General features: G+C 40.7%; 1 protein-coding gene across 1 annotated transcript in view; it reads left to right on the forward strand.

Annotated features, from left to right (window-relative positions):
• Positions 1-12,876: 12,876 nt before the first annotated feature.
• Positions 12,877-23,130, forward strand: part of ankrd50 (ankyrin repeat domain 50) — a 34,534-nt gene continuing 24,280 nt past the window's right edge. Inside the window, exons 1-2 of the mRNA XM_070836749.1 lie at positions 12,877-13,094; positions 14,488-15,626. Of these exons, the coding sequence (XP_070692850.1) occupies positions 15,121-15,626 (506 nt within the window). The 5' untranslated portion in view covers positions 12,877-13,094; positions 14,488-15,120. The remainder of the gene's footprint in view (positions 13,095-14,487; positions 15,627-23,130) is intronic.

Here is a 23,130-nt window from a genome sequence, read left to right on the forward strand (position 1 = left end):
GTTCACTCCCACTGCTCTCATTATGTAAAAAAAAACAAAAAATTATAAAATTAAAACTTTTTTCAGCAAAAAAGCTCCTAAAACCCACTCTGCACTACCTGCTCAGCACCAAACAGCAGACAGATACAGTCAGTGAATAGCTGGTGAACATAGTGGAGAACTTAGCAGCAAAAGAGCGTCAGTAGTTGGTAGAGACCAAACACAGAGCTAAAAGACAGTGAAAATTGGACAATCACCAAATGACCAGAGACTGAAATGAATGGTAACGTACCTGCTGGATACTTAGTTAAGTAACTGTTTGCTTGAACTTGAACTTTCATTAAATATGAACTTAAAAGGTGATAATATGTCAAAGTTGTGTTTAAAACTAATTTGTGCTGCCTTTAAGTGGCCAAAAAAACGTGTTATTGCATTTCTTTAACCCACTTTGGATGATGAGATTCTTTCTTTTTCTTACAAGACTGAATTCAGATGATTATGAAAACACTTTCTTACTGTAATATCAATGTCTTGTTCCGTTGTTTCAAGATACTGACACTAGCCCTGAAACAATGGAAATTATGCTTCAACGGCAAAACAAAAATTGTCAAGAAGGCTGAATCTGCAGTGGAAAAATATCAACATTTATAGATGCAAACTGGTTAAAATGTTGACAGTTAACACTATTTGATTCAGCGCTTATGATATTCCAGGATTCCAAGTCTTTGCACCAGATGAGTCCTTTTCAAGAGGATACAATAAGGGTACAACAAGCAGGAATGCCTGGTGAAATCATGCTCTAATTGACTTTATGGCCTCCACAAACACAAACTGCAGTCTGAACTGAGACAGTGTGTCCTTTAAACAAGCAGTATCGTGGTCATAAAATCACACAGACAAGCTCTTCTCTAAAGACTGGCAGAAATGTTAAGAGGAGGTAGAAATAATGTTAGAAACAGAAAAGAAAAAGAAACCTTCATTTGTTTAATTTCACAGAATCCCATTTAATGAAGCATTCTTTCCAGTAAGCGTCATAAGCAGCCAATTCTGGTACAACAGTATTTTTGGGCAGAGCATGCATGCTTTCATAGCAATTCTGTGTCATTCATGCTGCTGTCTGTTTGCAATTACACATAAACCAACCAATCCTGGGATCTGATTCTCAATTTTTGGTTTTTATTGTGATGGAAAACAAAACAAGGGAATTATTAAAGCATACCACTCTATTTTACAATTTCGTTTTAAGTTTATATTTTCGGTGTCTATGCAGTCAGGGAGCAGGTAGTCCAAAACTGGGGTTGACACGTGGCACTGTATGATTTATAACTGATAAACTGGAAAGGACATGTGAACAGTATGATATTGTAATTGTCATGTCAATTATCATATGAATTGGTCTTTTCAAATCTGCTCTGTGTAATTAACTTAAGAAACTTGTTTACACCTTCAATAGATACAACATTTTGATTCACTTGGAGTCTTTTAGCTCTTTTTTTGGTCTCCACCTCCTCAAAAAAAATATCTGACTCTGTTCACCACCAAGTTGCTAACTTTAGCCATCTACAGCTTGATGCTGTGCAGGTAGCGTACAGAGGTTGACATTGATAACTAATTAATTGTTTTTTGTGGCGTTTAAGGACCCAGGTGTTTCACTGTCAAGAGGAAAGCTGCCGTTCACAATGACTGCAATCTCATGTGGCAATACTCAACTAAACAAGCAGCTGAGAATGCTAGGTACAAGGGAGATAAAAGCAAAAGATAAGTTGCCAGAGTGTCAGAGTGTATAGCTGAAATTTGAGATTATTGGAGGTTGAGACCCCTGCTTGAGAAAAACCACCCTTAAAGGAGTGACTGTGTGACATCAGTAGTTCAAGCCTTTGGGCTTCAGAGTAAAAAGCACTAGGAAACTCAGGATTCACAAAAAGGGAGAAACGGAATGAAGAATGATGCCTGTAACTTGTTCAGTGGTGCTTATGTAACAGAAGCAGGATGATATTTTTAAACCCAGTGCTGTGCAGAGGTAGAGGAACAAACATCACACACCTCGCTCACCTCTATCATCTCCTTCAGCAGATTTGTCATTAATGATGCACAAACTGTATGAACTGTTTTACAGTGTTCACAGGTTGATTTCCATGTCCCAGATTTCTGGAGATGACATGTAGCTGTAAGATGTCTTCTCGTGTTGTTTCAGGATCAATTATTCAGAGGGGTTATGAATTTAGAATGAGAATTTTGTGTTGAATTTCAGAATGGAAACTGTAGTAGTACCTTTTGCTCACAGCTGCTGAGGTGCTTGACTTAGGTCTTGATGAGGATTATGTATTCAGCTAATTCATTTGTTGATCAATTGTATTAATTGTGTTTGTTTGTTAGTTATTCAGTATCTTGTACCCATTGGCAAAGGTGACTGATGAAGCAGAGCAACATAAAAATGAAGTTAAGTGTAACTGGGAATACACATGGGAGGCGAGACGTGTGCAGTGCATTAACATTTTGTCGTCCAATCCACACCGACTCTGAAACAGTGTCAGCATCAGCTCCAAAACAGTTTTCATGTCAGTTCCATGGAAAAAATCTACAAGGTTTGTATGTACCCTGTTGACTAACTGATTTTGTTTCCCTGCCCACCTAGTGAGTGTGAGGAATGTGAGAAAATAGGATGGAAACGTAACCCAAAAGGTCTCAGTGTGGATTGATTCATTTGATAAAATGTAAGCGTATCTGGTCCATAAGACGTTAAGAACTGAACTGGCACAATGGTGCTGTCAGGTAAATGCTAACATCTGCGTGCTAACGTGTTCACAATCACAGCGCTAACGTGCTGATGTCTAGCAAGTGCATGAAAGTAAGTGGAATTGAAATAGATGTCATTGGAAGCATTCCAGCTAAAATGCCAACCTTACGGTGGTGCTACATGAAAAGTGAGGGACTCACCGAACAGTGAATGTGCACAACATGAATGCTCAAAATGTTGTGCTGATCCATCTGGTAGATGTTGAGATATTATCCTGGATGAGTGGCAACTATGACCTGCTGGTTGCTCTATGCAAAAGGAAAGAGGATGACCATCCCAATCCCTTTGATAGTTAAAGTAGTATTTCAGTCAAAGTAGTATTGTCTTCCATAGAGCCATGCTTTGCAGCTAAAAGTAAAAAGGAAACTTGTTTTATTGCTGTAATTAAGTTTGTCTTCTTGACTGAAGCAATTAAAGGACAACTTTTATTTCAAGCTCATCATGTTTTGGCCATCGTTCTATCGCTACCAAAAACAGTTCACTCATCGGTTTTATAGCTGAGATTTAGGAATGCGGCGACATAGCTAAAAATAGGTCAAACAGGGCACAACAATGAGCAGTCAAATGATTAGACATGTTGTAAACGTAAGAAGGAAATCACCCAAACCCTTCATATACATCCGTCACAAACTGACTGCATTTGTTTAACTCTGACACAATGTACCTGCTGTAGATGTATGCACAAGGTTTTCCTGTGCACTGAGGGATTCTTACTGACATTTCACAGTCACTGACTTTCTGTTTTACCTTAAAACAAAGTGGTTTGGATAATCTGGCATCTCGTATGTCTTGCCTTGCCTGTTGTGGTGATATTTATCCCAGCCCTGAGGGGTGAGGATCATAACCGATAGACATGATGGGGAAAAAACATTAATCTTTTTAATTGAACTAATGTCTTTAACTGCAGCTGTGACAAAAAAAAAAAAAAGAAACCAGTGCTAAGTTGCTTATTGTTTGAGATGTTTGATAAAATCTTTTTGAATTTCCATGACAAAATCTGCAAGAAATCCTGATTTGTTTACATGACAATCTCGGTATTTGACGGAAGTCAAGATAGTGTTGACAGTAACAGTGAAAGAAACAGCCTGCAGGCGCACAGAGAAGAAAAAAAAACCTTTGCTTTAATGCAGTGAACATTGGCTTGGATGATATAGTGTGCCACTTTTCCACACATACACACTCTCTCTCTCCAGGGACATAAATATTTCAGAGAGTTGTTGTTAGTTCCAGTCTGCTGGGCTGGACGTGCCCATAGCAAAGGAGTTAACACCGGTTTCTAGAGTAAAGGGACTCCAGTTCATGACCCATATAGAGAAAATAAAGTTGATAGAAGCAATCTTGGCTTAATGATTTTGTGGCTTCATGTAGAGGAAGTCATTTGGGGAGAATTAAGAATTTAGAAAATAAATAAAAGTGTTCAGTTAAGCAGTAGAGGCTTCTTGTTTTTGTTTTTTTTTAATCTGTCTTGAAAGTGGATTGTCTCAGGTTGGTCTCAGCTTGACCTTTGACTCCCATTAAATCAATTAGCCGCATTACCTTCATGAGGACACCGCATGTTCAATTACAACAACTTCAGGTAATGATTCCAAAATATCAAAATGTCCCCTGAAGGTGTTTTAATAAATTGATTGTAAGATTCGGTCTCTGCTATCACAAAACAAGTTTTAAAAAATTGTTATTTAGTCTTAAAATTGTACTTTAAACATGTAAACCAGTAGATTGAGATGATTCTCTTTAAGATGTTATATCTTAAGTACTTATTATATCCTTTTTTCCCCAATGTAGTTTCTTTTGTTTTGTACTCAAAGTACTTAAATAAAATATGAACGTTACAAAAGATGACAACTGTATTCACCTTTCAAAGAAGCAAGTGTTGACATGTAGAATCAGAAACAGATGGATTTTCCTGCAGTGTCACATTATCATGAGCTAATTGGTAAAGATTTTCACTTCCTTTTCTTTAAAAGCATGACATTTTAATTCTGGCCTCACCTTCCCAGTGTACATATCACGTTTCTCCCCTAAAGTAAAAATCTATATTTGATTCCAAACTCCAGCTCCTGACATATTTATCACGCATCTCTCTGATCTGAGGAAAGCTGTGCTGCGAAACACAACATAATTTTCTGCTTTCAAAGACCGTGCAGTTCAGTAGCCTTGTAACTGCCAAGTGTGCACCCTCATTTTCCGAAGGGTCGCTCGTCTGAATCACGCAGTTTGCCTGTCAACTGTTTGTGTATAGGCCTGAGGATACCGAGCAGGGAAGGCTTGTCCAATCTGACAGGGGAAAAAAAGGAAAATCTCTATTTTCTCCAAAGGGCTTTGGGCTCTACAGCTATCATAGAAAAGCAACGTATTCTGCAAACTGACATGAGCAAGAAAAAGAAACATATTTCATTTATTGAGCCATCATTTGATGGGAAAAATTGATCTAATGAAAACATCATGCCAGAGCATAGTAGTAAACTGCACTTCTTCCAAAAGAAGTGACATGACTGTTTATTCAGAAACAAGTGTTGGAATAAAGACAAGTATACATATTTGTTTGTAAGAAGACACTCATTGACTTTCTGCACATTGTACAGTGTGATTTCTGCCCAGATTTCAGTTCTAAAAACCTATAAAAACTTATTTCATAAAACTATTTTCCATACTGACAAGGAGCCAAAACTTCCAGTACATTGTTAGACACTTGAGTTTATGTTTCTAATCAGGTGAAATGAGAAATGGAGCCATTTATGCTCTATAATTAACTAATTGATGTAAAATTAAACCATGTATGTGTGTAAATTAACAGAACAGAACATTAATGCTGACATTTTTACATGCACTTGACATTCATGTGAAATATAACACGACTTGGAAACTTTCAAACCGCTTTAACATACTTACTATGCTGGTAGCTTTTCTTCACTTGTTTGAGGGAAATAAAACTTTTATGGACTCACTTACAGTCAGAAGTGATTTGATAGGATTTTTTGCAGTGTATTTGCTTGCTGGTTGACGTTCAAAGAGATGCACTGAATTTAAGTGGAGCAGAGTACTGGTTTATAAATGTAGTGCGTGCCGCCATGAATCACTTTAATGATGTATTATTCTATAAATAAATGGACACCCTAATCAGCTGTGAATGCTACCAAGGTACATGCCAGGTTTAATCTGTTTTCACACAGCTTATCATTGCCCACAGTAACAGAAATTGATCATGCAGCTATATTTAAATATATATATATGTATATATACTCACACATAAATATACACACACACACACACACATATATATATACATATATACACTTATATACAGACTCACAAATAAAACTCTTGGAGTGCCTGCGTTTCCCCTGTCCTGTGATTGCAAATTAGGGCTTACAGGCCTGTGGCTTTGGGTTCCATGATTGCCAATTATGTTTTACTCAGCCTCTATTCAGGGGCCGAGTGAAGTGATGTTGCATGAGTTATCACGGTCAGCATCCTCATTGTTCATTATTACCACATTATCATTCTGGGTGGTAAAATATTGATTTTGCTTGTCATTGCGTAGAAGTCATTCCCATAATATGACACAGTATTTGCTCTGCGGGGACAGGTGCGGGCATTTTGAAAGGTGGTGGCTGAATTTTAAAAAAGCCCCCCCCCCCCACCTCCCGATCTACTCACCTCATTCTAGCATCAGTCATAGGGTATCTGTATCAAATGAAATGCCAGGACACAACCACACTCAGCTCTCATACGTATGCACACGCATGCACATGGACATCTTTCTGTGCGTCCTACATGGCTCATTATTTACTGGATTTGGGATATCCTGGTATTGTGCATGCTGGCCCACTGTTATGACTTAATAGGACACTTAGAAGAACTGAGATTATTGTTGTTAGGACATTTTTCAGTATTGTGATGAATGTTATTTTCCGGCATCGTGATGTACCTAATCATCCTGTAACTGCAATAGTTGCAAATTCTCCATTTTGTTGGAAGAATTCCTTCCTTTTCCTTTTCCTTATTTTCCAAGAAAGAGGATCTTTTGAAACTTGTACAACGCTGTCATATTAAATGTTTTTTGATTTGCTCACTTGGTAGGGCATGACATTTGATCTCTACCTTCTCTCATGGCAGCCATTACGACCTAGCTGGACAGAGGTGTTATTTGTTCAGTCCGATAACTTTCAGGAGCTTTAGTTCAGTGTGTGAATTCTGGATGCTTTTTGCTTCACTGAATCTTTTATAGGGTTGAGTATTGAACTTCGTAATTTTTTTGTTATGCAATTATAGCACTCAGTACGGAAAACTGCCCAGTCCCAAGTGTTGCCATCGAATGGTCGCTCAAATTCCTCTCCTTCACAAATTTTAGTTTAACCACAGACAAGATTGACAATTTTAGATTAGTATTTTATTCAGACACAGTTCTTGTATGGCAGCTTGTGTGTAGACAGCCCTAAACAGAGCTTTGGTTTCTTTTGCTGAATGAAAAAGAAGGATTTTTAAATAGAGAAATGTTTTTATTTCTCAAAGTAACAAATGGAGAAAAAAAAATTGTTGCGTACTAAAGTAAATATGAGGTGCAAGATGTTTAATTCAACATGAAAGAAATGGAATAGCATGAATACGGCTTGGACAGCATGAGCTTTGTTAAAACATATACACATTACAAAGACTCATAACAGCTAATAAAACACGAACATAGCTGCAATGGTGCCATGCTAATTGCCTGCTAATGAGGAACAATCAAAGCAAAAAAACAAATAATACTAATAATAATGATCGGCCCTAGTGTCAGTCAAACATGCAAAAAAAAAAAACAAACACCATCCATTGCTTCTGTCTTACAGCACTCAGGTCTTACAGCAGGAAGAGAGAAGAAGAGACACAACAGAGAAGACACAGACCAGTCTGACTCAATTTTCTAAAGCAAACCTAATGTTTCTGAGCCAAACCCCAATCACCAAATGTGCGTCATCATGCTGTTAATAACAAAGTGGAGAATATTTCTGAATATTCACAAAAGAGGAAATAATCATGGTGAGTGATGCTGATCCAGTCTCCCGAGGACTATGACTTGGTCCAGTTGGTATTTAGAAAACACAAGGACAAAAACTGATTGTAATTATATGAATTTGGCACATTGGTGATTGTGGTGGGAGCGGATATACACATCCATCTCAGTGTGAAAAAATGGAATAAACAGCAGCTTGGGCTTCGCATTTTATCCGTGGGAAGGACTGAGCTTGTAACTTGACTCTTGCTGATGTTGGAATGGCAGACAGATTGGAGAGCACTCTCTGAGAATAGGCCATAATGTGTGCAACATGTAATAACAATATGATAGCAGCTCCGTAAGGTTGTATCTAGAGGCCATATCTGCTAATATGCTTAGCATGTTACCATTATCTCCATCTTATTTTAGCATGTTTGCATATCAGCACTTGCTAAATAGTGCCAAACACAAAGTGAGTCAGGGTCAGCACTCCTTAACTCCCCCTGACAAACGTTTGGTAAAAGAGTTAAGAAACCAAATTCTCAGTTTTAAAGCATTTATTGACGAAAAGTCAAGTCAATAATCCTGGTCAATGATGAATAAGTATGGTTTATCAGTATTCTTCCCAACCTCCACACATCATGGCCTAAGCTGGGAGACCAAACCTAGCCAGGGTATCTGGGAATCTTCCCCCAGAAACTTGTTAATGTCAGAGACTGTTTTCCTGCATCCTGTTGAATTTATGGAGATCATTTGCAGCCAGAATGTGTAGTCTGGAGGACAGGAATCAGACTAGGTATTAGAATTACACTCGTTGTGATATATTCACTGCAAGTACTAAAAGCCTTAAAGAAATTAACTTCAGTTTTTATCATTAAGCCAATTTCAAATGATACAAATGTTCTTACTGTCGACAGGGTAGGCAGTGACATTCTTTTGAAAGCACATTGAGAACTGCAGCTGCAGAAAAACATTCCCATTCTCTTGAGAAGAATTATATCTTTCCAGTCTAATTGATTTGTCAGAAATAGGGAAATCCCACGCTCTACATGTACAACATAACCACATGTGTATTACAAACAAACTGGAGATGTACCGTGCTTCACTTGTTGTGTTGTTCCTCCCAGGGAATAACTACAAGACAAGAGATGAAAACAACAACTACAAAAGCTGGCTTGGCAATAGTTTGGAAATGACTGTGTTATTAAAATCAGGAGGGACCTTTGATAATGGATTATTACTCTTCAATTCTAATACTCCTTAATTATTAAAGCAAACCTTTGCTGATTCAAACTCCCCTGTTCTCTTCTCTGTTTCATATCAATGTATGATTGAACATATTTGGGTTTTGGACTTAGGTAAAACAAGCCATTTGAAGCTCTTAACTTTAATCAGGAAAAGGAGCTTATGAATGAATCAATGATGAAACTAATCATTATTTGCAGCCCTACAATTACGTGGGGTATGAGGTGAAATACAGGACCTGGTCAGTTCATCCTCCTCCTGTCTTTCTCTTGCTTGATTGCTGAAGGGCAGGCATTAGCAGATGAAGTATCATGTAAGGTCGATCAGTGTTTGTGGGAACTCTGGAGGGCAGTTCAATGTATGGATTTGTTTATCTTGTTTCTGCATCCACAGGGGGCACCTCCACGTTCCCAGCACCGTACGGCAACATCAACACAACACGTTACACATCCGCCAGAATAAAAACTGAGTGAACACCAACCTCTACACATTTTCTGTGAGAGAAGTTCACAAAATTCTCAATAATGTGAGTCCTTAATGTAATATTTACTGTTTTAAAAGCTCTGCAGGGAGTCAAGCTTAATTTGTTACGGAATTGACAGCGGACAACTGGTAAGTATACAGAGAGGGTTTTGTTTTCCCTTGTCTTGCAAGTTTTGCAATGAAGTGCTTATTCTGCTCTTCGATAAACCTAACAAAAAGATCACTATGATTTCTCTACAGTGCTCCAATAGGGGCTCCTAATGTGTTTGTGGAACTCAGTAATGAATGGGTTTATAGGGACTTTATCAGACTTAGGCGTATTACTGTGGCACAACTTCTAAATTGTTGTCCTTGTCTTTTAAACTTGGGGATGAGGAAGTAGACTTTTTGGTCAATTTACAGCATGAACATGAAGCTGCAGGGAGCTACTTAAAATGAACTGGTTCAGTGACAGCAGGCATTGTGCTGCATGGCCAAAAAGTTGGCCAAAAGTTGACCATCTCTTCTAGGAATGTGCACCATGTGAGCAAAATAATAAGCTAAATAAATTAGACAGTTGAGGTCTTAAAATTAGATTTGAAAACATGGCCCCTCTACAAGACAGGGTAAAACTATTCGATGACAATGCAGTGCCCCTCTTAGTTTATATTTTCTTATTGCAAATACTTCTAAATTTGCGATCAATTCATTTATGTGCAACCAAATAACAAACACTGAGCCTGGTACTTTCGACGCCCCTCGTGCACACTCTATTTGTTAGTAATAATAAATAACTGTCACGGGCTTTGAACACTTGAATTCTGCATTATCATCAAGAGTCCTCTACATCATTTGCTTGAGCGAACCAACCCTGACGTGCTGGTTATGTAAATTGTGCAAATCACAGTCACACTTCTCACTGAGTCAATCTACACTTATTCTGCTTCATCAAACAGCGTCATTGTACTTCTCAGTTAGACAGTTTGCTTCCTCTGAAAGGGAGGGTGTAGTCGAGGGTAGAGTTTGCAGCCAGACACAACCCTATCTCCTAGAAATTACATTCACTAGTGCAATTACATGCACCAGTATTCGGGGCGAGGCCGTTTAGAACATGTGCTCGGCCAGAAACCGTGTCCAGTCGATGCCAACTTATTGCTTGGTATTGCTGCTTGCAGGAAGCGCGCCCGGTCAGAGCACGTGGCCATTTGAAGCATTACTTTACTTTCTTTTGTTCTTTGACAGATGTTGTGTCACTGTCTGTTCCTAAATCGGCCAAACTGAGCTCCAACCCCAACCAATCATCCCTGTGACTCTGACCATAATTCCTAATGTTCACCTAAATCAAAAACTAACCCAGAGCAGCACTATGGGAAAGACATTTTGTGGAAGTGGAAGCTAACTTCAACACTATCTTTATGTGAGCACAGACAGCATCAGCAGGTAACGCTGTCAGTTATTACAACCCACTGCAGCTACACCTGAAAGAAAAACTCCCTGAAGTAATTCTTCAGGGAGTGATAAATAAGTTGTAAGATCAGCAGCCTCCAGTTGGATCAAAACCCATCAGCCTGGAAGCCCCATGTGCATCCCTGCTAGAAGGAAGGAAAAAAAAAAACTTTTTTAAAAATCTCACTTTCAGCTAGAACTTGCTCACTTGCACTATTTCATTTCTAAAGGCTTATGTAACAAATATGATTTTGTTCTAAACAAAAGACACGGCAAACTACAAGTCAAAGTGTTCAATTTTCTATAAACAATAAGTTTCATTGTTTCAGGGACGACACAAAACACAACCAGAAAAAAAAAACTCCCACATCCAAACAAGTCAACAAAAAAAAAAAACTCACAGATTGCCAAATAAAAAACATTCATTATCAGCCTTCATATTCAGGCTCCTCAAATAATTGTAAAAAGTAAAACCTAATTCCAAAACACACACCTGCCTGCTGCTCACTAACAGTGACAACATCTGGCGCGTCAGCTGTGAGGAAACACACCACTGTTAACGACTAGACCGTGGAAGGAACACCCTGCAAGTGCTGTTATTGTTCGATTAATGCTCGCTTCATTATTTTCCAGCATGATCCATAAAAATACATAACTGAGGGAGGTATGAGGGAATACATTCATTTCCGTAGGCAACAGGTCTGTTGTGTACGAGATATCATTGATAAAGATTCTTGCTCAGCTGTCCAATGTTGTATAATCAGTCTCTAGTGCTGTCTGGACCCACTCATCAACAACCTTGGCCAGATGTTGCGAATACACAGGATCCCCTAAAATTAAAGGCCTTGGGCTGATTGAAAACAAGGAGTCAATAACTTATGTTTTTAAAAAGGAGAGTTGTATCTTAAACCAACTCCAAAGGGAATATTCCAGAGTACCATTGAAGCAACATCACCAACATTCAACCCAGCAATGCAATGTGCACCCACTACTTACAACATGTGTGTGTGTGTGTGACACAGGTTTTGGAATTGGTCCTTACCTTGTTCTTCAGAGACAATAAAAGGCAGTAGCTGTTGTCTCGATGCTGCTTTCACAATGGCATTATAATGGAGGGAATTTATATGTTCGTTGAGACGGCGGAGAGACAAGGACAGAGAAGAAAGGCGAATGTTCAGTCGGTTATGAAACTTAAAATACATTTCAGTCAGTTCAACAAGTTCATTCATTTCACCAAGATAATCCACTCTCTATCAGCACTGCTGTCCAGGGTACATATATTTCATTAAAAAGAAAGATTTGAAGGGCAGCAGCACTTGCATTCTTGTGGTTTTTTTTATCGGATGTAACTGGAATAACACGTTAGGTCACATCTGATCATTTTACCTTTAAATGTGATATTAGTCAATATTATATAGCATATATTATATCTCATTCCATCATACCTTATCATATCAACACAGCCTGTGCAACAGATCAACAGGTCATGGTGCAAACTTGTCAAATTTATGAAATAAAATTTAAAATATAACAATTTACCAATGAAGGCATGAAAAAAAAGACAATAGAATATGTTTCATTACCTAAGTACCATATTCTGCAGCGTTCCAGCTAACACACACAACTGATTTTATTATGAATAAACCTTTTAAACATCCATACTCATAACTACATCTTTACTTTTAAAGAAAATGGTGGTTAAATTATGATCACACGGGAAGGTGATAAATTTTTTTTTTTTTTTTGCAATCATCTTCACACTTGTTTTTTTTTTTTTTTATCACCCAAATATCAGATGCGATTGTGTTAATGACTAACGGCGACAAGAGGGGTAAAACTCCACGTCCCATAAGACCTTGCGCCGCTCATTAAGCGTGTGCTCTGCATGCAGCGGAGAGAGATGTGGAGTGTTTGGAGGCGGAGAGTCAGGAGGCTCACTGTGGAGCTGTGTCGGGCAGCAGCAGCAGGAGGAGCCGACGCCGACAGAAAAGACCGATTCAAAGAAAGACGTGAACGTTGCTCAAATGCAGAAATATGAGCTTTGAATCGCGGCGGAGGAAACGGTCGGATGGTTTATCAGAAGCGGCTGGTTTTGGACAGAGACGGTGTTGACCACGGGCTCAGCAAACCCCCCCTCCAAAAAAAAAAAAAAAAAAACACACACACACCAAGAGGAATCGGCAAGAGGTGAGGGGGAAAACCGTTTGGGGATGTGTGAGACGTTTGAAACTGTAGCGAAAATAGTGCAACGCGCCACAATTGGCTAAATTGAAGTTTAAGGAACAGTTTGGGAGACCGCAGCAACACGACAGGCGACACTGAGCGTTTATCTCGGGGGGGGGGGGGGGGGTGTTTTTGTCCTTAAAGCATGCAACTGTTTGCTAGTGTGGAGGGGTGTTTAAAGCCCCCATAGGTGCAAATTGTATCCCATCTGAAATGGGTGAGGTTGCCATACAAAAGACTTGCGCTGCCTTTTCAGTCACTGGAGTGAATTCGTGTCGTTTGCTCTGATAGATTATTTGTCGCCTTCCGCCTTTAAAAAAAAAAAAAAAAAACACAACTGGCCATTGAGATATTTAACATTTCTTTGGTGAGCTTTGTGCTGGAGGCAGGGAGCGCCTCACAAAAACAGAGGTGGAAATGTATCGCAGCTCGTGTTAAACCTTGTTATTTGGCAGCGTTACAAAGTAACCAGCAAGACTGTGTGTGTGTGTGTGTGTGTGTGTGTGTGTGTAGGGTTTTTTTTTTGCTGGGTAATATTTGCATTTCCTCCAGTGTTGAGAAGCAGGGCTAGGTAGTGATGAATGGACAAATAAAAAAAGGTTAAATTAAATGAGAAGGAGCTTACATTTTATGCCCCCCCCCTTTTTTTAAAATTTTTTTTTTTTTTAAACCTCCATCATCATGGCACTAAACACCATTTCCTAATCACCGACTATCACATGCACTTGAGATTAAGCTCTGCAAGATTTCTGTCACCTTTTGGAGGAGCCGTTAAACCATTTTTTTCAGATGGGGTTACCTTCCACTCCCACCCGTGGAAACGACCCCTCTAAGTGCAGGAAAGGGGGTCCTCTCGTTTGGACTCTCCCCCCCCCACACACACACACACAGTTCAGTACAGATGTGGACTGTTTGGGATTTAAAGCCACATAGGAAGGAAGGGGGGGGGGGGGTCGGGTCGGTGGACAGACTAGAGAAACTGGACGAACCCCTGCCAAGAATTTAGTTGCAGGGCAGGCAGGCAGTGATGTGGGTTGTGGAGGATAAAAGCACCAGAAACCAGCGTACCCACCTTTTGTAGCTGTGGGAATTGAGTTAACCCTTCTTTGTAAATTGAAAAATATCCATAACAATAATGTGCAGTATGATACGGATTGGCAAACTGTTGCAGCTTATGTGGGGAATATGTTTTTGAAGCCAATATATACACTGATTTCTGTTCATATTGGTGGTTGTTAACTCACTTTCTACTCTGTACTACTTCCCTGGCTGAGCAAAAGGGTTAATTGTGCATGAGCATGAAGTTGTATTTGAAATTTGTCCTAATTTAGCCTTTATTTCTGTCTCTGTTTTCCAGGGGAAGAGCCAGGCTTAGTATGTTATTGGAGAAATTGACTACACTGGCAGTCTCTTCCATGTTAATGTAATGGAAACGCGCTTTGGTCACCCCCGGTAGTATCTGAAATGCATCAACGGAAATATATCAGCAACTCCCATGGCTAATTGTATCAAGCGGTGGTGGCTTGAGTTTGCCAGTGGATGCACTCAAGAGCCGGGTGCCCTGCCATGCCCAGCGCCATGCTAAAGCAACACACTCATAATAACAAGGAGCACTCAGTTCAACCAGTGGGAAAGCTGTGGAAAAAGTTGGTGGAAAATCTATGGTTTGAGCCTCAATTTTGATTTCTTTTTTTTTTATTTTGACCTAGATATTCTGTAACGCACCATAGCCCGGCTGCTTTTCCTGCCGTCTGCAGGAGCTCTGCTTCTTTCTCTACTTTCACTCAAGTTGCATTCACTCTGGCTTCTCCGTAACATCAACACCAAGGAGGGTTAGACTGCAACCTGCTTTCTGAGAAGCACATTTTCAGCCAACGAAATGGATGTTCGAATTTACTGCCGGCCTTTGTTGGAGTTGAAAATGTGAGGGGCAGAATGAAGGGACTCCTTTGAAGAGGAGGAATAGGTGGAAAAGCAGCACTATATCAAAATGGCCCAAACCAGTTTGCTGCAGGGGAAGCGCTTTTACTGCCGGGAGTGGGTCTTCCATAAGATCCAGCACTGCCTCCAGGAGAAAACCAACAGCCTCAGCGGAGTGACCAGCACTCCCAGTAAGCAGCCCCCGCTGACGCCCGGCGGGGGTGCGTCCAACCCTGGCACCTTGACATCGGGATCCACAAAGTCAGGTGGCTCCTGGGGGGTGTTGCTGGTGGGGGGACCAGGAAGCGGGAAAACCGCGCTGTGCACGGAGCTGTTATGGCCCACGTCAGCCCAGGGAACACACCGGGGTCTGCACCAGCAGAGCCTGGCTTTCCACTTCTGCCGGGCGGACGACTCGGACACGCTGTGCGTCGGCGGGTTCATCCGAGGTCTGGTGGCTCAGATCTGCCGCAGCGGGCTTGTGCCGGGATACGAGGAGAAGGTGCGCGACCCAGCTGTGCAGAGCACTTTGCAGCCTGGAGAGTGTGAGAGGAACCCCACAGAGGCTTTCAAAAGGTAAGGTCGAACAAGCGCGCACACAAACGCCCCTCTTCCTTTTTTATTGCTCTCACAGACAGATGATCGCACTGATTAGCACCTTCCGGAAGAATGATCCGTGAAGTTATTTCTGATAAGCAATCGATTGATGGAGAGTTAACTTGCACCAATTTTGATCACATATCAAGCAACACTGCCAAAAAACAATTTCTGAGATTTTAGAATATGCTGCTTTTCTCTGTTTTATATCATTATTAACTGAATATTTTGAACAGTTGGTCGTGTTTTGCAAAGGCGACCTTGAGCAATTTTCTGACATTTTATTGAGTGAACCGACAAGAAATAACTGGTTAATCTCTAATAAAAACAAAAGACAGTGGGCCTATATGAAATGAAGACTAAAAACCTGCCTATTCTTTGCTGTCTGTGACATATACTTGCTGTAGATAATCGTTTGTGACTTTTCAAATGAGAGCAGTCAAATTTGATCCTTCCACTCCCCTCTGGTGGTTCCAGGTAATGTTTGAAATCTAGGAATTTGGCTTGCCTAGAAATGTAAAATGCAAAGCCAGCCCCTCCCCCCTCCCGTCCCTCTCCACCTCCTGACCCTGATGCACCCCTCCCCCCCCCCTTTTTTTTTTTTGACTGCTCACAGTCATTGCATAGCTCCGCCTCAGCAGCCTCCCCACTTATTTGATGTCATGGTTGTGTTGGTTTTCCCCCCTGGTGTGGCATGCTGGGTGGGACTGTCCCTGCTTGGCTTCTGATTCAAGAAAGGTCAGATATTTTTAAGTTGCAGCCAAGCTCAGGTGGCCGGAGACTCGTGAGGAAGGAGCTTTGAACTGTGACTGACTCACTGGCTGACTGACCTGAGTGACTGCAGTGCAGAAAGATGAGGTGCACATGTGAAACTGAAGTACAGTAGGCTTGAGGACTTCCAGCGCCCTGCCCGGGCATGTAACACGATCAAGATGGACTGTTATTGTAGGCAGAGGCTTTAAAAGGAGCTGCGCGTGAGCGTGTGTGTATGTGGGTTACTTGCACGACTTGTCTACACAGTATAGGTCAGGCAGTCTATGCAACACAGGCTGGAATGCAGCACTGAACACACATACTCACGCTTCTTGTCTGGCCATCTGGCGGTGCTTATTGCACCATCTCACCATCACACACGGGGGGGAAAAAGTAGGTCAAATGTTCAGCAAGGTAAATCATTTTTTAAACGTTCACCAGAGTCAACAGCTCAACCCACGCTTTTTTTCCTCTTCTTTTTTTTTTTTAACATACTCGTTCCCAAGGAAGTGAGCTCCTCTTGTCATCTGCTCGTAATCAAGCGGGCTCTACAGATGACTCTGACTTCAGTTTGACCCTCTCAGATAAAAGGCAGGTTATTGTAGGGACATAAACAGAGAGTGAACCCAGCAGGGACGGACTTCTCACTTCAGCCCTGCTCTGTGTCACGCTGGATGTCGATGGCCTTTTGCAGACAGTCACATTAGCTCAGCCTCGCCTCATGAAGCAAATATTCTGTAGCACTTGAAGCCTCGGGCCCTAAATCTGCTGACAACAAAGACACACGGCTTATCATCGCCCCCTGTTTTGTTTGAGAGCCAAATAAGCACTTCGGTGAATGCCTTATCGCCATCTCAGGTGTAACAGCGTCCCAGGCACCGTTGTACACAAATAATCTGAACGGCTCCTCTGCTGTTTCTTGATGCTATCTGGGTTTAAGAAGCCAAACTTGTCTGCTGCATCTGCTGGCAGTGAAAAAGAGACGGAGCAGAAAAAAAAAAATGGAATGGCGTTAAACTTTATTATTGTTCCAACATCATGGCCACTCATTAACATCAGGGAGAAAAATTCACAGATTCAGGCCAGTACTTTACTCACCAAAAGTTTATTCAAGTTTTATTTAGTTAAGGGATATGTTTAACACAGATTTTTGGGGCGCTTTTGTCCCCCACACCCCGACCCCTTCCCAGCTGTGATTTTAAATGTTAGCTAGGGAGTGAGTGCAAGAGGCCCTGTCAGATTCTTTAGCCTAGTCAAAGACAAACAAGTCTGTTTGCTGATAGTAATCACCAGTCTTATGTTAATACATTGAAGCTGGTTCAGACACGGGTTTACGTCCACCCTGTGCAACTTGATCATTGCGTTTCCCATCTGTACATCTGCAACTGCAGCCAACCACTCCACGGGCATTTAAAGTTGAGTTTTATGGTTTTCTATCAATAAAACCCCCTCTCATTTTTACATACTTGCATAGTTTTTTTCCCCTACTTTTTTTTTTTTTAAACCTAGCCCTGTGTTTTATCTGTGTGCAAATATGCAAATGAAAAAGCCAAACCATATGAAATATAACCGGGTTTAGCAGTAGTGGTTGTCAGCAGAGGAAGAAGTATTAAGATCATTCACTCAAGGCAACAGCAAAAATACCACAGTGTGTTACAATAATTTTCAGTGGCAGTCTAAATATCAATATATATTTGAAAACTGTCTTTACCAATATTGTTATATTGAGTTCAGACGTATCACCCGGCCTTTCTAGAATGCATTAGTATTTCATGTATCACTGAAAGTAATGTGATGCATGAGCAGGGCAGATGCCTGGCAGCAAAGTTCGTGAGCCACAGTTCTCCAGATAAAAGGCAGTTTCACCTTTCAGCTTGCCTTTCTTCTCCTTCAAGTCTACCAGCACAAGCTGATGTCTTGTTCAGACAATAAACTTGATACTTGTGGTACACTGGCTGCTTGAATGGGTCAAATCCATTGCCATTAGTGCTCTCTGAAGGGTTTGACACTTGGGTTGTAGTGTATCGTCAAGGATTTTATTTGTAGACCGAGCCAAAGCACAGTCCTCTGCCTCACCGTCTCTGTCTTAGCTTTATCAAAGGCCACTGCTGTGTTTTGACTGGAGTCCTCCAGTTTGAATACATTTGTGAGTTTGAAACAACCAGTCAGCCTCCTGCTATCCTACATGCCTCACTTTCTCCCTTCTGGACAAAAGAGCTGGCTTCAAATAGGTGGAGTTAACCCAGTCATGTGGGTCAAACTAAAGGCAACAGTTTTTTTTGCTGATGGGACAAAGCTGCCTTTTAGTTTAGGTGTGACCTTATGTGGATCTGTTGTCTGTGGGCTGTTCTCCACTGAGCATGAGTTCGGCTTGAATTGCAGCTGGACACGTTTCTATTTCTTCGTAAAGGGCACAGACTTCAGAAATGATGAATGGCCGTGGCTTAAATTTGTGAACAGGACTTGAAGTTTCTTGGCAGTGTTTTATTCACTGAGTGTGTCCACAGAGGAAATTGATGCAGCAGTTCAGATATTTTTCTACAAGACGGTTAACAGTGTTGATTTTCTGGCAGCTACATCAAACATTTCTTCGTGAAACTTTGCCTGTTGCGTTGTTCCAAATAAATTTTGATAAGTCAGATAAGTAGTGACATTTGTCAAAAGAGCAACCTTTTTTTTTTTTTTAGTACATTTTGACAAGTGAATTCTACTTATTGCTTCTTGGAAATGTAGGAAATTGTGAGCAGCAAAGCCAGAGATATAAATACTTAGGAAGATGTTTTTAAAGATATCTTGACATTAACGTTTACCTAAATGGGAGAAACCCTCTTGAGCACAGTTCAAATTGGGGCACACTTCAGTTTCAAGTAAAACCAACAAAGACATTTTTTATTAAATTGGCAAGGGAGCTTTGTGGTGTTTTTTTTTTTTTTTTGGACTTTTTGACTGTTGCACATTGGGCGGCCCTGCTTATGAGGGTTAAAGGCCGCTAAATGAAAGCGGCCCCCATGCCTTTCATGTGGTGCACGGCTGTGGAAAACCCGCTGCAGATTAGGGCCACGTTTTAGAAACAAAAAAAAAATGCTTCCAATGTGACGCATCAACTCCAGTTGAGCAGATGAGGAGAAACAGCAGCACTGGTGCAGCTGCAATGATGACTCAGCAATCTAAGGCCAGCCTCTGTCTCCACACCACCGGTGGATGGTGTGTGTGTGTGTTCTTGCTTGTGTGGGCACACATAACTCATTCATATTGTTGTTACCCCATTCAATAAATAAAGCTCATGTATGGTTGGGCTCAAGGCTGTGTAACAGCTCATAGAGAAAGGAAGAGTTGATGCAAATTTAGTTTCATTCATGAAGACGAAGGAGGGCTATAACTAAGTATTTTTTTATTCTGTGCAATATAAGAAAATGGTGTAAAATATTCATTATGTGTTCCTAGAACCCAACGTTAAGTCAAAATTCAGCTAATCTGCTTTGTAAGGCCTGTGTGGGTGTGGTTTCATCAGATTTGATAGACAGCATTTTGGCAGCATAAGCAAACAACCTCACAGCTGTCATCACATTTAGATGCTAAACTCTGACTGGTTGATGTAAATGTCTGACCTCACCTTTTTCCAACCGAGTCTGCCCACTTGAAACCAGTGAGAGAAGCGAGGGCAAAAGCAGAGACCGAAATCTCTCCTGCGAAACATCCAAACTGTTTTCTTTAAAATTTTCGTATATGCTGGATCCCATCACTCATAGTAAGAAGCTGATTGAAGAAGACGCGTTTTCAGGGCGTCTCATCCATGCCAGGCAACTCACGCTGCTGCCTTTTGTTGCTAGAAATCTGTTGAATTGACGTAAAGCCATGTACAAAATCTGCACTGGACACCTTGCAGGTTTACCTGTTGGTGTTGAAATCCATGTGAACTGAGTGTCACGTGTGCAGGCTTTTGTAGGCTTTTGTGGACAGACGCTTGTGTTTCCACGTGTGAGGATAGCAGCAGGAGACCAGAGAGTTTTGGAGGCAAACTGTGGCAGGGGTGTCGATGGGGAGATGAGGGAGGGGGTTCAAAAGGATGAAATTTCAGATTCCTTTGACAGTATTGGATAGCTGGCCAGGAATGCACACCTCGTCTGGGTTGGGAAGAGCTTGGGGATTTGGAATAGTTATCTGAGGTATGTGCTGGCCAGAGAAGAAGTGTGCAGTATGTTTACAGTTTTGCAAATAATTAAGAGTGTATTATAGGGGTTAAAAAAGTTTAGCTGATGATTGAGGAGTTTCAATTTGTTTTTAATTTAAAATTTCATCTTTTTAAAGTCTTTAGATTTTTAGTAGTCTTTTCACAAAATGGATCAAGTTGACTTATGGCAAGTCGAGAGAAGAATTGTTTTGTTTTGTTTTACCAGAAACAGTCTGATGTGACGTAATTAAAGGGTGGTGAATGGGTTAGATTTCAAGATGGACAACACGGCCAGATGCAGCCCTCGCCCTCACAAAAACAGTGTGATCACTGCGTGTGACCAGTCCCATGACAGAGTGTTGAGAATCAGAAACATCATATGACTTTCGTCTTGAAGACAGATATCAAATAAAGTTTGTCATAGTAAGGATGTTAGTAAATGTCAGTTATGCGGAACCACTTTGGGCCCAAAAGAGAAAAGAAACTGCTGTTTTTAAATCACCCAGATTTGGATCTCACACGCTCCTCTCTTCCCCCTGACCAAGCAGTCTCCAGGACATTGTTTCTCAGACAGCTGGAGGCATTTGTCTGCTTGAGGTCCAGCACAGAATTGATTGTGCTAATCCATTAAGCCGAGATCAGATTCTCGCATTGTCCAGCATGTTTAAAGAACAGCAGAAACAAGCACTTTTTTAAAATTCTCACAGGACCATTCAAAAGTAATTGGAGTGTTTTTTGCTGATGTATTACGTCATTATATGGGGAAATTTATCTTTGACAGCTTGTGGAAAACTCCCCCTTTGACACCACTGACTGAGGTGTGGTCTGAGGTGGAACATGCTTGAGATTTCCAGCTTTTAGAGAGCAGAGCTGGATATCCTCAAAAATTATGTTATTGGCACCGATATGATACCTGAGTTTAGAGCCAATAACTAAATGGTGAGTTTATAATGTTCCCATACACAAGCAAAAGTACAATAAATAAATAAAATAGTCTGAAATTAGCAGTCCTTATTTCAATTTGGAAATAGCCGATATTTTCAAAGGAAACAAGTCTAAGAATCAGACCCTAAACAAATGCCAAGTACTGCTTCACATAGCAAAGGTTGGCAATAGAATGCTTCGTCTATTAGCCCTCAGAAAGTATTGATTTTTTTAAAAATCATTTAAGTCACAACTATGAAGTAAAACTAGAGCCTCTCCAGGTAGATTTCATGTTTTCCATTAACTAATAGACAACCTGAATGCGTATAAAACAACACAAACAGCCTACAGCCCTGCAAGCACCTCTTGGCCGGCTGTGGCTCAGAGGTAGAGTGGGTCGAAGTGTCCATTGGGCAAGACACTGAACCCCAACTTGCTCCTGAAGCGTAGCTTCAGTGTGTGAGTGTGTGTGAAAGAATAGTCTCCTCCAACTTAGATTCCTCCTGTAAGAATGATGTGTGAATGAGGATGTCATGTCAAAGAGCTTTCAGTAGTTGAAATGACTAGAAAGGTGCTCTACAAATACAGATCATTTACCATTTACTGGAGACTGTATTTAGGGCCTAAATGCTGATTTCAGCATGCTAACTTGCTGATGTTTAGCAGGTATCGATGGATGTTGGCTGACAGTCATCGACCACTGAGCGCTCTACCTTTGTAACATCGTTATTTAAAAGCCCCCCACCAACACCGTGGCACACCCTGCCACACACAAGCACTACCACACAGACTGGGTCATAAATTGACACCCGATTGGCGCCAAATGAAGGTAGATTTTCCATTTTGTGAGAAAAATCTTGTTACTGAAAGTTCAATAAAAGCTTTGTGAGCAAAAAAACCTTTAGTTCCCTAAAACTGATGACTATATATTTTAAGGAATGCCATCCACAGACCACAAAAACAAAGGATGGGTTTATTCTTATTAGGAAAATGGCTCGTTGCACTTCACTCAGTAAAGGAAAAGTGGCTCATTTACACACACTATTTACCACTCAGTGAAAGCATAAATTAGTTTAGAAATCTTTTTATTGGAGTAAGGACAACCTTAGATATCACTGAACTGTAGCAGGTTTAATGCTTGAGATGTTCACCAACTACAGCTAACACTCGCTCTAAACGCCAAGTACAGCTGAGGCCGATGGGAATGTTCTAAGTTTTGCATGATGATGGCGTCAGATTAGAAAAGAAGAAAAGTTAGCAACAATCAATCCACTAGTTGTTGACATATTTAAGTCAGGACCAGAGTGGTGGGCCGACCAACAGAGACAGACCGAGAGGCTTCACACATTCCAAACTGCAACTGGCTCTAATAACCCAACCCTAACCCAAGTAGCAAACAACCCAGAGTTATGAAATGTCAGAGAATGTTCATGCCAGGGGAGATGTTCATAAATTGTGCACTAAATTTAAAAAAAAAAAAATGTCAGCATGGGTTAAGCTCATTTGTACCGAGACACTATGCAGTTGTTTGAACATAATAGGAATGTTTTTAAATGGTGCCCAGTTCTCCACTCAATAGGAACCCTGTTGGGCATTTCTGTATTTTTTTTTTAAATTAACTAATTTACTGCCACA

This window comes from Pempheris klunzingeri, chromosome 9 (assembly GCF_042242105.1).
Source record: "Pempheris klunzingeri isolate RE-2024b chromosome 9, fPemKlu1.hap1, whole genome shotgun sequence".
Classification (NCBI taxonomy): domain Eukaryota; kingdom Metazoa; phylum Chordata; class Actinopteri; order Acropomatiformes; family Pempheridae; genus Pempheris; species Pempheris klunzingeri.